This window comes from Brienomyrus brachyistius, chromosome 8 (assembly GCF_023856365.1).
Source record: "Brienomyrus brachyistius isolate T26 chromosome 8, BBRACH_0.4, whole genome shotgun sequence".
Taxonomy (NCBI): Eukaryota; Metazoa; Chordata; class Actinopteri; order Osteoglossiformes; family Mormyridae; genus Brienomyrus; species Brienomyrus brachyistius.
The window spans coordinates 7,522,937-7,539,703 of record NC_064540.1 but is presented as its reverse complement, the minus strand read 5'-3'; the positions used below and the strand labels follow the sequence as shown (position 1 = coordinate 7,539,703).

Here is a 16,767-nt window from a genome sequence, read left to right as displayed (position 1 = left end):
TCCAGACACCTCGTAGCTCTGGTGTAGCACAGAAGGGCTCCTGAGTCCTTATTAAACATTTACTGTATGTTAAGTAAGTCTAACAGTGCACAGTCCATTGTTCTAACACCCCCACACACACCTCACACTGCTATGCTCAGGGCTGCAGTCTACACCTCTAATCACTCATTGGTCCAGCGCAGAGATGAGATAAGGGCTTCTAGTTAATTAATTAATCAATCCAATTATTCATTCATGGGTGAATGAAGTCAGTCACTTGTACACAAAATTACAGGAGGGGCACAAAACAATAAAGAATATACAGACGCTCCTCTACTTATGAATGAGATACGTTCCGAACGGCCGTTCGTAACTTGAAATGTTCGTAAGTAGTTATTCAACATCATTTTAACGGTATATGCAAGTACAAAGAACTAGGATGCTGGGAGTTCGCACGCTACGCTGTTGCACGGCGGGAGTAGCGGCCAGAAGTCATACAAGGAGGAATTTGAGCGCAGAAAAAAATTGATGTAGCGGACAGGAAACGGGAGCCCAAGGAACACAATTTGGACTTTCAGTCCTATTCGTTTGTATGTCTGAAAGTTCGTTAGTTGAAAGTCCGTAAGTAGAGGAGCGTCTGTGTCTCTGTACAGCCCTAGTTTTATTAAACAGCAGGGTTGTGTATGGAGCTTGACCAGCCAATTTTCTAGTCTCTGTAAGTAACTTTTCTGGAACATCCTGTTCCTCTTTCATCAGTTCACACCGTAATGTACAGCTTGCCTGTAACCCATGAACCTTGATCAAATCCATCCATCCATTTTCCAAACCGCTTATCCTACTGGGTCGCGAGGGGTCCGGAGCATATCCCGGAAGCAATGGGCACGAGGCAGGGAACAACCCAGGATGGGGGGCCAACCCATCGCTGGGCACACTCACATACCATTCACTCACACATGCACACCTACGGGCAATTTAGCAAGTCCAATCAGCCTCAGCTTGTTTTTGGTCTGTGGGGGGAAACCGGAGTACCCGGAGGAAACCCCACGACAACATGGGGAGAACATGCAAACTCCCTTGATCAAACATGGATCAAAATTGACAAAAAAAATTGTGTTATTTACTTTGCAAAGAGTCAATGATCTACCAAAAATCAATGGCAAAAATCATCCCCAAGACAGATTGAATATTACTTGCTCATCATAGTTATAGTTAAAGATGAAAAAGAGATGGAATTTATATTACAGACCTGCTCCTGCGCGCTTGATAAAAGGCACTTTACCTGAATACCTTCACAGCAGAATCAAGCAGCGTAAATGCAGAAACATGATCACGTCGGTTTAACGCGATGTAGAATGGACCAAAACCGCAGCTGCGGAAGTGGTTGGAACTGATCCATTCATCCATTTACTTTCACACAGCAGGGCAAACAACGACCACAGGTCAACCACGCAAGACTTGCAGAGCCGCTAGCGTCCGCAGGTGCGCCCGAGTGCCCTTCCTGTGTCTCCACATAAAAAGACACCTAAAAGGACTCGGCATCGACCCCTCAGAAGATCCTCAAACTACAGCCACTCGCCTATACTCCAGATGGGAAATAAAATCTTTCACATGCACGTGTCAAGTGTGAAATCCTCCAGGTCTACAAGGCAAAAGAGACCTTCTCTAAATCTGACAGCTTTCATCGAACGCAAGTCTGCCATTAACTTGTGTTTAAGACGAATATCTGATGTTTTACTGTTGTTGTTATTTGCATGTCCTGTTAAATAATCAACTAGGTTATGGATATTAAGCTGATTGAGAACTGCAATCTGCAGACCAGCACTTTGTCTACACAACACAAGAAGGACTGAAACTTATATGCAACTTTTGCAACAATGCGCAGTCTACAGGATCCGAGAGTTGCAAAAATTCCGCATCCCATCCCTATACTGCACGCTAACGGGGGTTGCCTTACCGTGAATTCCAGTCTGGTGTGACATTTCAATGCAAGCTTCAAATTACTTCGCGGCGCAGATAATTCACAGTTTTCTCTTTCTCTTGCTTCGGTGCTTACGTTTCCTTTAGTAGTTCCTCGTTTCCCCCAATCTAACTACACACCGATTGCCCAGGACCCGGCTCGGCTCCTACAAGCTGCAGTCAGAAATGACGCCGGCTCAGGCTTACTTCCTGGTGTGTGACATCACAGCTTCGGGGATGAATTTGGGGATCCCTGATGCACTTCAGAGCCGTGAAACGCGATCCGCGTAACGTCGAGAGATCTGTAATAATGCCAGGCAGAGTGGTCACGCAGCGGAGAGCCGCTTCCTGCGGGATAGGGGGTAGCCTCTCTCCATACTTGCCTGTCAAAACAATTAAAAGTGGCTTCTTGGCATGATATTCAATACTGGGATATCAACAAAGTGGATGACTCAATATCTGCATTTATTGCCCACATAAATTATGAACACCAATACAATCATTTAGAATAGCTATTTGACAAAGGTGTGCGTGATTATTGTAAAGGTGAAATATTTCTAAGCTATTTTGAATATCCATTATATTAGAAAACAAAGACAAAAGCTGCTCATGTGTAAGTTGTTGATCGTCGCTGCTGTGTGAGCTGTAGTAAAAGGCAGCAGGCTGACGGCTGACACCCTATCACACAAACCAGATCCGCTCTGCATTCAGCCGAAGTTACGGGTTCAAGGGATACTTGACACCTGCTGGATGGAGCAGATCCCGCGGATTCCAGCACATCAGCATAGCCTGGGATTGAGACTTACGTTGCCAACAAAGAGCAGAGACGGAAAAGCTTAAGCAGATGTCTTGTGATTCAGTAAAGACACAACTGATCTGTGGACATTTACTTGAAAGCTTGGATCCCTTGTAGAGTCTACATTGATTCATTGTCAGCTGATTCAAGCTTTTGTATGCTTTCCCCAGTTTCTTAGCACAAGATGCTTGTCAGCACACTCATAAGTGTGCATGTCGAAAGTGTGTCATTCGGTGTTTAAGGTCCCTCATCCAAGTGTGTGTGTTTGTGGGGGGGGGGGGGGTTGAGTTTGTGTGAGAGGTTCTGCTGAATAATGGATTGCCATCTGGGCTCCTGGCTTCACTACATACTGGTGAGTGAATTATAGATGACTGTCACAGGTTAACTTGCAGGAGGTCGCAGAATCGAAAAATGATACTCGATATGAACACTTCTATGCTCCTGACTACAGGTGTATTATAGCCAAGGCACCTGTGGTCTGTATCCAGCAGGTGTGATCTGTTCAGACAAATGCCGATGTGACACTGGTGTGGTGCATGTCAGGATCTAACCCACAAGTAAGGTAGAGGGTGATCTGTTATGATACAGGTGTGGTATACATGAGATTCTGTTTCACAGATGAGGTACACAGCGAACTCTATCACACAGATCTGGTATTCAAAGAGATCAATCACACACATCTCTTCTTACATATAGTATTTAATCATTGTGTCATATGTTGCCTGAGATAAGCTCTGGATCACCTCTTCAAGATAAAGTGCATTGTATGTGAGTGGTCGACAGCAAGAGATTGTGTACCGTGTGTACAGGCAATGCAAACAGACATTACATACCTAACTTGTAGACAGAATGTCTGTTTTTAACCTGATTTTAAATAGCTGTAGATACACAAACTGACTGGGCTACTACTTTGCACTATTCTGCCCCCTTGTCACTTGTGACTGATGCAGTATCCATCCATCCATCCTCCAGGTGCCTATCCTCATCAGGGTCATTGGCAGTGGTGGCCCATTGGTGCCCTTGACAAGCTGCAATGCACTCCCCCCACCCCCCATAGCCGTCAACCCCAACCCATATTGCCCTTAACAAGATCCACCACTGGTTATGGGGTCAGGGTCTGAAGCACGAGGCTGGGGTATAGCCTGGATGTTAGTTATTGCATTACATCAAAGCAAAAAAAATGAAGTGAAAGTACAAGCAGTCGACTTACGGACAACGGAAAACTTTGCACAGCTTCAGCGGTTCGTCGGCTCAAGGTACAGTTCAATACTGTATCTAGTTATTTTTAACAGTACTCTATAATTATCATTACTGTATTATTATTTTGACAACTTAAAGACAAATTTGACTTAAAGACATTCTTAGGGAATGTATCTCGTTCGTAACCTGGGGACTGTCACACCACTTGGCATTTGCTAAGTATGCTTACCGATGAATGGAAAAACTGCACGAGTTCATAGCAGCAAAGACGTGCGAATAGGAAATATGTATAAAAAGTGCTAGATATGAATATTCATACATTTCACGAAGTGCAAATCGTGTGCACGTGTCAATTCAGTTTAATTCAAATGTGCTTAATTCGTTTGTTACATTCAAAAAGCAATCACATTAATAAGCAAGCATATTCAATATAAATATATTAAACAGATCCATTTACATTTAGATCCAGAAACATTTAATTAAATTAAGCAGCTAAATTAAGCAGGAAGAATATATATTCAGTTAACCATACTTAACAGAAACTTGCAGAAATGCAGTTTTAAGGAGCGGCGTTTCCCACAGGTGCGCTGGCTATTTACTCCAGAACACTAGATGGCGGTATAGGTATTTGTCTTTTTTTTTTTAAACTGACCTTTAACTCAAGGATGAAATTAGCACCACGTTTCAAGTCGTTTTAGTGTCAATAACTATGAAAAGTGTACGTACTTTTACAACTCTCTGTCACAATGACCTGTTTTGGATTAAAAGTCTTCACTGCCGATCGGAGAAGGTACGGCCGCTGTGCGCGGCAAAGCAATTTGTTTATCCGGCCGTGCGATCACATGCTGCCGCTACCAAGAAGAAAGAGCAGCCGTCACATACTGCAGCGGCCGCCAAAACTGGTCTAAAGGCTATTGATTTAGCCCAGAGACATCGGCGCGATAAAAACAAAGCAGCGGAAAGCGAGGTATGTATTTTCTGGGTATTAGGAGCGATGTTGGGAGACTCCGTTTTCCATGTAACTCCATGGTTACGGTGATGATGGGTCATGCGTTTGCACAGATCCCGGTGTCCCCAGCGCAAAAGCGTGTCGCTGAGCTCCGGCAGCTGTCCCAGCAGCTGCAGTCCGTCCATCCCAACGTCTTGGCCAAAGCATTGCACCGGGGCCTGCTTTTCCACAACCAGGACATCGTTGCCATCAACAAGCCCTACGGCGTGCCTGTGCACGGTACTTTATATATCATCCGCTCTGGTGTCATTACATGGAATGACAATATTTACGGCAATTTAGTCGGTATTTTGTAGTGTGCGTCAACATGTACAGACTGTTACGTGACATAAGGTCATAAGTAGCCTAAATGAAGTTTGCATTTACTGTCAGCGTGTTTGTAATGCGTATAGTTTGTAATTTTTACGAGTTGTACGGCATATTGGCCAAAAGAAAAGGTAGTTTCTTTTGTTTATTAAACTAGTTTGATTAATATTTGGTAAATGTACTTGCATTACCAGTTATTTAGTTGAGTAGCACTTTATTCTGACTGACAGTGGCAATGTAACCATGGTGTCAGTGTAATGCTTTGTAGTCTAACAGCTGTATTGGATTGCTACTGCTGTGTATTATGTATTATATGACGGTTGTGTGTTTAACTGCTAGTTTGGCATGGTCACTCCATATTCACACACACTTTCACTTATTTGGATCTAATCGGAAATTGTGCTGTTTATACTGTCCATTAATTTAGATTGTGTGCATGCACAGCAAGGGAATGCAGGTCAATCCTGTTTTCCTGTTTGACCTCTAGGCTTTCCAATGTCTTAGGTGGCCCCGGTGTGGGAAATAACATCAGCGACGTCTTGCCGATCTTGGCCAAGATGATCGACGGCATTCGGGCGGAGTCGAATCTGTATCTCTGCCACCGACTGGACAAAGAAACTACTGGGGTGATGCTATTGGCCAGGAGCGAGGATGCAGCCAATCACGTGCAAGAACTCTTCAGAGCTCATCAAGTGGAGAAGAAATATTTGTGAGGGCAAGGGAAACACCCAATCATCTAATAAGAGTTATGATCGCTATAGCTGTTCTGTTCTCACTTGACTTGTATGCTCTTGCTTTTTTCCCCACAGAGTACTAAGTGTCGAGGTGCCTGTTCCCTCAGAGGGTGTGATTGATATCCCTATCATGGAGAAAGAGGTCCAGGGGTCACAGCCACATTACAAAGTGAGTTTGTCCTCTCCTGCTGGTCATACCCGGTATGACACTCATTATCTTTCTCAGCTCAAACACTATACACACGATTATGTACTACACAACAAAGACATAATTCTTAGCATGTGTGTGCTGTATTAAGCTGTCTGCCAGTCAAAATTGCTATGAATTCGTAACGGCACTGTTTTTACCATCCCGCCCCCATCCTTCATCCCCCAGATGACTGTGAGCCCCTTATACAAGATGTCAGAGAGTGGTGAAGAGGTTTCGCGTGTCCGAGCCAATCGACAAGCCCACAGCGCTGTCACCCAGTACCGCGTGCTGAACAGCTCTGGAGGTTGTGCGCTGGTGGAGCTTCAGCCCATTACAGGTATGAAGGAGATTCCTCTGTTTTTATTTCGTTTAGATTTACAGTGCTGACATAGTCTGACCGTCTGACGTTTCGAATTTTGGAACTTAATGCTAAAGTTGCTCTGAGTTTTACAGCAGATATAGGAGATGGTGTTGCAGACTTCCCTTCCCCCCATTTAGGGAAGGGCAGTCTAAGCACCAATGCAGGATCAGGGGTTTATGGATCAGTACCTAAATTTGCCTGTTGACACCTGTATGCTGGGGTGCTTTTCCACTGCACCAGGTACGAAACTTTTGGTACTTCAAGGTGTTGGTTTTCCAGTGGTACCCGCACTGAATGACATCACTGTGCGAGGCGAGTATTTTGTACTGAATTCGAGAAATGGCTGTAGTACTTTATATGGCTTGGCGATGTGCGATATTAGTACAAACGTCGCATGTTATGCACATGCAATTCTTACATCGCTATTTCTTTCAATTCTGTACGTTAAAATATTTTTATTGTTACTATGTCACAGGAAATAAAACTCGGCGAACTTTGCAATTTTAATTATTCTTTTTATAGATTTGTATATGTTTAAAAATCATTTTAAAGTTGTACCCCTTGCTACTTCTGCATGAGCGCTGCCTGCGTAATCAAGACAATCATAATCAAATCATAATATTTGTTATACAATAACCCAATATTTATTGTGACTAAATCGTATCACTATATTTATAACAAAATGACAGAAGTACCAAAGAAATACCCCAGCTGGTTTGGCACTTTTGGTACTGGAACTCTTGGTACTGGTGCTCGACTGGAACTCAATGTAAACGCAAAAGTACCGAAAGTACCATACGTAGTGCAGTGGAAAAGCGCCCCTAGTATGTACTGCTTCACGGATATGTCACTTTGGATAAGTGCCTGCTAAATATATAAATGTAAATGCCCATTTTTCCCGACTAAGTTGTTGAATGTTCGTCTTTTGCATCTAGATTCATTACTTCGTTGTAAAATTTACATTAAATTCTTGGCCATACGGTACGGCAAAAGATAAGTTCCCAAAAAAGCACAAATATCCTGCAGCCTGGCTTACTAGAGCTTAATTACTTTGTTTTATAAGGTACATTTATTTGTACATCTATTATGGATCCTGCACACCATAAAATCACTGCTTTTCATGTCTCTTTAGGAGTGAAGCACCAGATCCGTGTCCACATGGCATATGGGCTGGGATGCCCAATCCTCGGGGACCATAAGTATGCCCACTGGACCAGACTGGCACCACAGGTAAAACTGTGGGTAATCACTCTACACGTACTAATAGTTTAGCGACTGAGTTGCGATCCAGCAACCAGATCGCCAAGTCAAAATCACAGTACTAGAGGTGCACCGATCCAGTATTCAGATCGGTACAGGCACAGATCCAGACCTATTAGATGGATTAGGTATTGGCCATATGTAATCCACGTCCGATGCTTATTTAGTTTTCGGCAGTTTGTAAAGAGAGAGTTCCTATTTCTTGTTAAATCGATTTGTGCAATCATTCATACGACTTCTCATACGACATCTCATTTTAAATATGTTTCTTCAAGCTGAACACTACAGCTGCCTCTCAGTCTTTTTGGGTGTAAGCGCAGTGACTGCTGCCTGCTGTGACACCATGCACATACCCTTTGCAGTACGAGGAGCGTAAGAACATCATATGAGTGGGTGACAATTTAGAAACACTGTATGTAGCAACTCGTAGCATAGCGATTTGCAGTCTTTGCAAACGCAAAGTTTTGAGTGATGGGAGTAGTGTTTAGTGGGAATCCGACTAAAAGCACACACAATTGTGCAAAACAACACAATTAATATGAAAAAAGCAATGGATGATTTGGGAGTCGCTAGCTTCAGCTGTTTTGTGCCCTCGTCTGAGCTTGTGATACACGAGGGGCTGTAATTACGTCGTGTTTGTGAATGGTGGCTAATCGAGGGGGTTGCTACATGAGGAGTGGTATTCTGTGAGGTACCTCGATTGGCTTTTAAGCAGTGTTGAATAACTTCTTCCACTACTGAGCTGCTGTGTTATTTTTTCTCCTCCCCTTCCACAGAAGTTGCCGGAAGGTGTGCTACGGCGGCTAGGCCTGGAGCAGAGCAAAGCGCGGCATCTCCCTCTCCACCTGCATGCCCGCCAGCTGCTGCTTCCAGGCAGGAACGGTCATGGGGACATCAGCCTCTACTGCCCCCTACCTAGATTTTTCATCAATACTTTGCACAAGATGAAGATTCCCCTCCCAGAGAAGCCGTGAAGACTAGCCAGGCTTCCTGGGTTGAGGGGGGAGGCTTGGGGGGGGTGGCCGTGTGGACGTTTGTGTGCATTCCCAGTATCAGTGCAGTGGGGTCTGCTTATGGTCCATTTGGAAGCTGCTCGGGTAGCATATGTCTTGCTGTGCTCCACAGTGAAAATTAAATGGCAATTTTATTTGTCGTCTTTTTTAGACATACAGATATAGGGAGAGCAAAGCTTCGGGTCTGAATTAATTGTACTTTTTGACCCCACTAGATGGTGCTCTTGGTTTACTTTGAGACGTGCTTTGACAAGACGTTCCTGTTTATTAAAACAGCACCGTTTAGTGGAGTCAGAAAATATAAGCAAATGAAGCTTCGTGAATCAATCACTTCTAGGAGCTACAGCTCTTGGATTTATGTGGCAAAGTTGTTAGTAAATAAATACAGAAGTTATGACTGTGAGAACTGATCCTCTGTTATGGGTGGATGACACTGACGGACTGAGATTCAGGGTGTCTGTTTATTCATCAGTAGTAGAACAAGCTCTATTTCCTGCTGGAGGGGCCTCCTTGGAACTCTGCCCAGATTTCCCTGCTCTGAAGTCGATTTGTTACCTAAAACAGTTGTGGCGTGTGATTTTCGTATTTTAGACCCCAGAAAAAATCCCAACAGAGTGTCCGTGTCACCCGAAGGCTGTCCCTGTCTTTGATAAACATGAGTTTACTTCATTTTTGAAGTACCGGTTGGAATAAACCATTCTTTTTATTGTCAGATTTCATTCTAGCGTGCGGCGTCTCTCTTCCACAGCACACGGTGTGGGTGGGGTCAGGCGTTAGTGCGCTATATGCTGCTGCTTCAATGTGGGTTGCTTGATGGTTTATAGCTTTAATTTGGTTTAATATTGGGGGGGGGGTAAAACCTCAGGAATCCTGTTCAGGGAGCCCTCCTGATTAGTGGCCAGTGCTTCCTGGTAATGGCTCCAGGCTCACTGTAACTTTGTGCTATATAAGCAATGATGGGTGGGTGGATGGGCCACTAGCGGAAGGACTGAGAAATGCTTATGTAGCCCTGACACTGTGTACATGTATGCACCAGATATAAATTACGCAGAATAAACTGCTATACACTATATCATTAAGTCTTTTCCCAATTATTCACAGTACAGTCAAACTTCCCTTATTTGTGTAGAATGTGACTGAGGGGCATTTGTAAGTAAGAAATGCCCGTAACTTAGAACAGTACAGTACAACGTACATATGTACACATACAAACTACATGATATGAGGTGCCAGGCTTATAATAGAATGTTATTTCAGTCTGAGCAAGTGAATCATCCCATTATATTCTTGCAGTGGTCATCCAGTTTTTAACCAGCATCAAGTGAACTGGATGTTTTTTTCTTTGCTCTTCCAAACATCACCTACCGTAGATTTAGCCACTCCAAAATGGTCTGCAATAACTCTGTGTGATTTTCCTTTTCGTATCTCTGTAAAGAAATCGAGATTCTTTTGGAGGGACATGACACTATGCTTCCTTTTTGAAGCCATGCATTTTGCACAGTTTTACGCACCGCTGTCAGCTCCGGCTACAGCCTCGTCCTCTAGCTCTCCATTCGATGCTCGCTCCGCCCCCACGTGCAGACTCCGCCCACAACTCACTGTATGCGACATTCGTCACTTCTGTCTTCCGAAGTTGAAAGGGTCCAACTGCAGACGCCTGTAGAGGAAATACGTCATCTCCACAGGAAACACGTGAACTCAAGTCTGTGTTACAGAGAATAGACCCTAACCTTAACCCTAACCGGAGCTCCACTTTACGTCCTTAAAGATCACGTGTTTCTTGTAGAGGTGACGCATTTCCAGGCGTCTGCAGCTAGAGTCTCTAGGCTCTAGAGCAGGGAGCTGTAAAAAAAAAAACTAAAAGTTTGAATACCACTACATTAGATAGCAGGCAGATTAGCGGGGGGGCTAGTCATCCGAAGCAATTTTAGAGTACTCATTTTCAATCCCTGATTATATGTTTACTCTGTGTACATTTCTTAATTACGGATTCGTTTCCGTCTTACAAGGTCCAATTTTAAATATTAATTTTTCATGTTATTTACACATTACTAAAATCCAAGGTACATTTATATTATTGTTCCAAGCTAAAAATAAAACCTAATAAAGTTAATTTGTGTAAACAGTTTCATTACAATGTTGAAAAGTATACATCGCTAACGCCGGGAGCCGAGTGGGAGTCGCAATATGGAGTGGGAGGGGTTAATTTATCATGGGGTAGGAGGGGTTTATAGCGAGGGTTAGAGTATCAGATGATAACAGGCTTCTCGTTATAAACCCCTCCCACATTGCCCCTCCCACTCGATATTCAGCTCCGGGCTTTCCTGTTTTTCGAAGGAATAAAAAAAGATAAACACGAAGATCGTTTTTGGTCTCTAGGTGTCAGAGGTCATCTATAGAAAATGTAAAAATACCTACAAACGTAGGTAATCACCATCCATGCCGTACATCCAGGGTGTTCATGGCGGGCCTGACTGTCACATTGTGCATTCAGCCTGGATATATTCCCAAATCGAGTAGAGATTTTGTTGCATATACTTTCTTATGTCCTTATCCTGCCGGTCCTGCCCCTAAAACCAGTCCCTTATCTAGCAGATATCATGGGTATTTAAAACGAAAAACGCAGTAACACATCTAAAGCCATAATACATACCACGTTTCAGGAATAGATCTCAACTGCTAGTGCTCTTTATAGCATTTCTGTAGTAAACGAGTACAATAATTCCACTGTATGCGGTGAAATTCACCACTTTCCCGCGTGGTATGTGTGGCAAGTGGCAGCAGTGTCTGATTTGAGTTTCCAAAAAGTTACCAAGTATAATAAATAATAATTTCGGAACGGATGTTTTAAAGCTAAATAACTGATTGTCCCGCTTAAACGCTTGCTGGTTGTATTTCGGTTCAGGTATCGCGAAGGTCCAGCTGTTTAACCAGCGTAGTAAACTACGTATTGCAGTTTATCCAACAGACATGGATCTCCAACGAAACTAATTAAGACTTCAGCTGAACGCAGACGAGACAAAACATGTCCTACCTGGGTCTGAAATAAATGCATTATTATTATTATAATTATTATTATTATTCACATTTATATATGTAGGCTAAAACTTTGTGCGCTGGAAACAGGCGACACATAAACGTAAGCACGTTTTCTTGAAGGGCTCTTAACCGGGTGGGAGAGTCATTTTAGTTGGTGAAAGGCAAACGACAGAAAAAAATAATCAAGCTTGTAGAAGCAAGACAGTTTAAACAAGAAATCAGCGAGTCACAAAATGTGACTGAGAAGCATTGCATAAATAAATAAATAATGCATCGATTTTCAAAACTGTCTTTTGGTTCTTAATGCTGGCAATCTAGAGTGATACGTGGGGTACATTAAGGTCAAATGCATCTGCTCCCCTAACAAAAGTCTGTCGATCGATCCCCCGATTGAAATGGTCTGGAACTGACACAGCATGTGGTCTTCCTTTCAACTTCATGGTGTCTCACACCATCCCAAAACAGACATAGAGGCGTAAACACGCAGAGATTACGATGATGACTTCAACACGATAATGCTGTGATTAAATGGTGAGAACGTTTACATTTAAATTAAGGACCATTTACTTTAACGCTAGAACCCCCAAGCAAGACGTACCTCCTTTTGTTTGCGCTAATGTGCCAACTGCAGGCAATCCAACACCTTTAACCAGCGGCTCAGCAGCTACAGCGGGATCTTGATTTAATTAGTGACTGGGCCGATACCTGGCAGATGAAATTTAACGTTGATAAATGTAAGGTACTCCATCTAGGGAGCAGAAATATAAAGTACAGGTATTTCATGGGTGTCACTGAAATAAAGGTAGCTGATTATGAGAAAGACCTTGGTGTGTATGTTGATGCTTCCATGTCCCATTCTCGCCAGTGTGGGGAAGCAATAAAAAAGGCCAATAGGATGTTGGGGTATATCTCCAGGTGTGTGGAGTTTAAGTCCAGGGAGGTAATACTAAGATTATACAATTCCTTGGTGAGACCTCACCTAGAATATTGTGTGCAGGTTTGGTCACCATATCTTAAAAAGGACATTGTGGCCTTAGAAAAGGTGCAGCGTAGGGCCACAAAAATGATTCCTGGTCTTAGAGGAATGTCATACGAGGAACTGTTACTTGAGCTAAATCTGTTCAGTCTCAAGCAAAGGAGACTGAGGGGGGACATGATCCAGGTATATAAGATTCTAACAGGTTTGGATGCTGTTCAACCAAATAGTTACTTCAGCATTAGTTTAAATACACAAACTCGTGGCCATAGGTGGAAATTAGCGGGAGAACATTTCAAGCTGGATTTAAGGAAGCACTTCTTTACACAGCGTGTAGTCAGAGTATGGAATAGCCTTCCTGATAATGTAGTGCAAGCTGAATCCTTGGGTTCCTTTAAATCAGAGCTAGATAAGATTTTAAAGACTCTGAGCTATTAGTTTAGTTCTCCCCAAGCGAGCTTGATGGGCCGAATGGCCTCCTCTCGTTTGTATAGTTCTTATGTTCTTATGTTCTAACCAAATCCATAATGAAATCGTCCAATCTGTAAGTTTTTAGACGCAGTATGTATTGTACAAATACTGGATACATAGACGTAGTTTAGTGGTGATTTTATGTTCCTCCAAGTTTTCACTTTGTAAAACTGTATAATGTTATTGTTTATACTAATCAACGCTAGGAAAACAAAATGCACGTTTTCAGGGTTGTCAGGTCTCTCGCGTATGGCGCGACACTCACGCTTTCAAGCTCCATGCTCACGCAATTAATCTTACGGCAAATTCATATTATTCCATCATAAACCTAAAATTAACTGCTTCAAAAGATTTGGGGTAGTTTGCAGACGCTACAGGTAATAATGTGTGTGCAGACTTTTCTGGAATTAAACGTCTCACTCCAGCCAGCTGACCAAAGTTAGCCACCCTATGCTTTATTTGAAATGTAAAGTAAAATGCACTGTTTTCGGTTGAAGCTTTTATTTTATTACCAGTGTCGGATTAAGTTCAATTTCAGAAGACTAATACCTACATCATTGACCACAAAAATATATAACATAAACACCACTGTATTATGGGTTTTACGGCATTTTGGGGGTGACAGTAACTGCTGCGAGAATCACTGGCCGTCTTATTGTTTTATTGATGTGTGAACATATGTGTACAATACACTCTGTGGTGTATTCAACCACAGTATGATGTGCGTAAAAATTTGCTTACTACACATAGACCACTAAAGTAAATCATAGGCTGTTGCGCTTGTAAGGGGTTCAACTCATGGTTACTCGGGAGTTACTCAGACCCCAGTCCTGCCATCCTGGAGAATGTATGAGCAGTGGCATGTACAGTATAGAAACAACCAGAGTTATCTATAGTACAGGCATGCTGAGGATTGTTTTGTGCTGACCTCTACAGATTAATTCTCAAAGAAAAACAGCTGTTAATTATTATTGAGTCATTATCGCCAGTAGTGACTCATTTACAGAAAGCTTCGCCATAAAATATCACTTAAACTATTGGTTGTTTTTTTAATATACGAATGACTACTTGCATTGCTATCTGTTTATGGCTGAACTGATAAGTCTAGATGTATCTATACTTAGACATGTCATTTAATAAGTGGCAGAAGTGCTTTATACTGCATGTTGAGAATATCACTGGTTGAAAACTGCATTCAGATATATGGCGTGTGTAACTTGTTGATGTGTCTCTTGGAATTATGGAAATGTGCATGTCCATGCCATGGTACAGTGAGGAACACTATCCATTTACTGAATTTCACATGCACTGCCTTTAGAATATCCATTGGTGATGTGGTGATAGGCACCATCCATCAGCTGGAGAAATGTACCATTTAGTAGGATATATGGCAGAGCAGAATACTGGCCCCATGTAGAGCTTTGAGGTGATTCTCATTGTGGAACAATCTGTGGTAAGCATATTCACACCATAACCCTTTAGTGGATAAGCGATTATGGGAGATGGATGGCAGATAATGGTGATGAACATGATTTTAATATCAAATGACATGAACTGTAACAATTTATTTAAACATATGTATGTATGTTTCAGTTTCAGCATTGTAAACTTCCACCTCTGATGGCTGTATGATCAAAGGCCAACCAAAAGGAGACCTGATGGAAGTGAACTGCTTTGAGTGTGTGATTTTGGAGGAAGAGACAGAAGCTGTTTTCTGTGAGCATCGTCAGACGTCGTCAGCCATCGCAGTGGGCATTGACCAAAAAAACATGTATTAGTGGTATTAACCTCATGACGAGAAACTTTACCAAGTAATTCTCAGTAACAGTGAAAATGGTCGCAGTACTAAACTCAGGATTGTTTTCACCCATGTACTGTACTTAGGGCACTAAGTGATACGCCTGTACCAAAGTCACTTTCCTCTGGCTGTTATTCCTGCAAAAATGTCCTCTGACTCCCCAGAAGCCCCTAGTCAGAATAAGTGGCTGAATGAAGTGTGGACGTCTGTAAAATAAATGTTTACATAACCAGAGTGCTGTATGGCCCTGTGGAGGAAGAGTCTGTCTGTGTTTGGGAAGGTTGCTGGATTGAATCGCATGGCTGCTAGAGCAATAATATCACTGCAAGGCCCATAACCCCAAAAGTTGTTTCAGGGCAGTTGGAAAAATGGCAGCCCCCAAGCTTTGCTCTGACATGTGTTTTTATGTGTGAGTATTTTATAGCAGATCAAGATGGCATATGTGAAAAACCAAAGAGGTCCAGTATGCTTATGTGGGTACAATGTAAATAAGGGGCACCAGCATTTACAGGCAGTTATTAAAGATAGGTGGATGTCAGTGCCATTGGACACGTGTAGCACAATTACACCATGTTGTCATAGTTTAATCTGATCTGTCCACAAAACACCCAGAATGGGACCCCAGTCCTTCACAGGGCACACACAGAGTTGACAGCTTCCACGCATCCATCATGGTCAGTGTTGTGGGGGAGCCTGGAGCCTATCCCAGGCAGCACAAGGTGGGGGTACATCCTGAATGGGATTTCCTCTAGACCAGGGGTAGGGAACCTGATCCATGGAGAGCCGGTGTGGGTGCGGGTTTTTGGGATGGCCTCTCAATCAGCCAATAATAAAGCAGCGATTCTCAACTCCAGTCCTTGGAATCCACTGTTATTGGCTGATTGAGAGGCCATCCCAAAAACCCACACCCACACCGGCTCTGCATGGGTCAGGCTCCCTACCCCTGGTCTAGACTGTGAGTGGAAACCCATGTGACACACACAGAATGGGGGCAGGATGGAAGCCCCCCCCCAAAACCAGGAGGTATGAGGCTGTCTACTCAGCCACCATGAATGTATGAATTAATATGATACATTACATATCCAAACAAACCGTAAATATAAGCACTATTTCGAAGGCATCGTCACTCTTATCAGTAACATCCAAGGCGTGAGTGGGCCGTTCAACCTTCCTTATCATTGAGAAAGTAGTTTCCAGGTTGTGGTGTCTTCTAATCATTGGTCCGATTAGTGAGTAACGGCCTGACCTTGGAGATAATGTTTTATTGTGCTTGTTTTCGCTGAGTTTTGAGAAAAGATGACGACATGTGAGATACGGAATGAAATGACCGTGCAGATAAGATACTCTCCTCGGAGCTGAACCTGTTCGCTGTGTTGTGGAAGCCTACATGTGAGCAGGCAGGGGTGCCAGAAAGGGGGGGGGGGGGGGGGTTAGAATGATTCCAAGAGCCCCTGAGCAACAGGGGCCCTAAAGAATTCGAAACATAATTGCATTGGCATGGGCTGGGGGTCGAATAGGATGCGCCTTCATGGAGCATTTCCAATGCATTCTTTTTGTTTTAAGGAAATGTAGCGTGATAAGTCAATATTGCCAAAATTGGTGTTTATAATTCTGCAATGTGAACTTTGCAGTTTACTGACTTACAGTATATCTGACATACTTATTTGTGTAATGTGCCG

General features: G+C 43.0%; 1 protein-coding gene across 1 annotated transcript; it reads left to right on the top strand.

The window, feature by feature from the left end:
* Window positions 1-4,525: 4,525 nt before the first annotated feature.
* rpusd4 (RNA pseudouridine synthase D4) lies at window positions 4,526-9,876 on the top strand. Its single transcript, XM_049023197.1, has 7 exons — window positions 4,526-4,898; window positions 4,994-5,159; window positions 5,751-5,955; window positions 6,056-6,149; window positions 6,357-6,507; window positions 7,664-7,761; window positions 8,568-9,876. Exons 1-7 carry the CDS (start codon window positions 4,641-4,643, stop codon window positions 8,763-8,765), a joined length of 1,170 nt encoding a protein of 389 aa, XP_048879154.1. The 5' UTR covers window positions 4,526-4,640; the 3' UTR covers window positions 8,766-9,876.
* The last annotated feature ends 6,891 nt before the right edge of the window (window positions 9,877-16,767 follow it).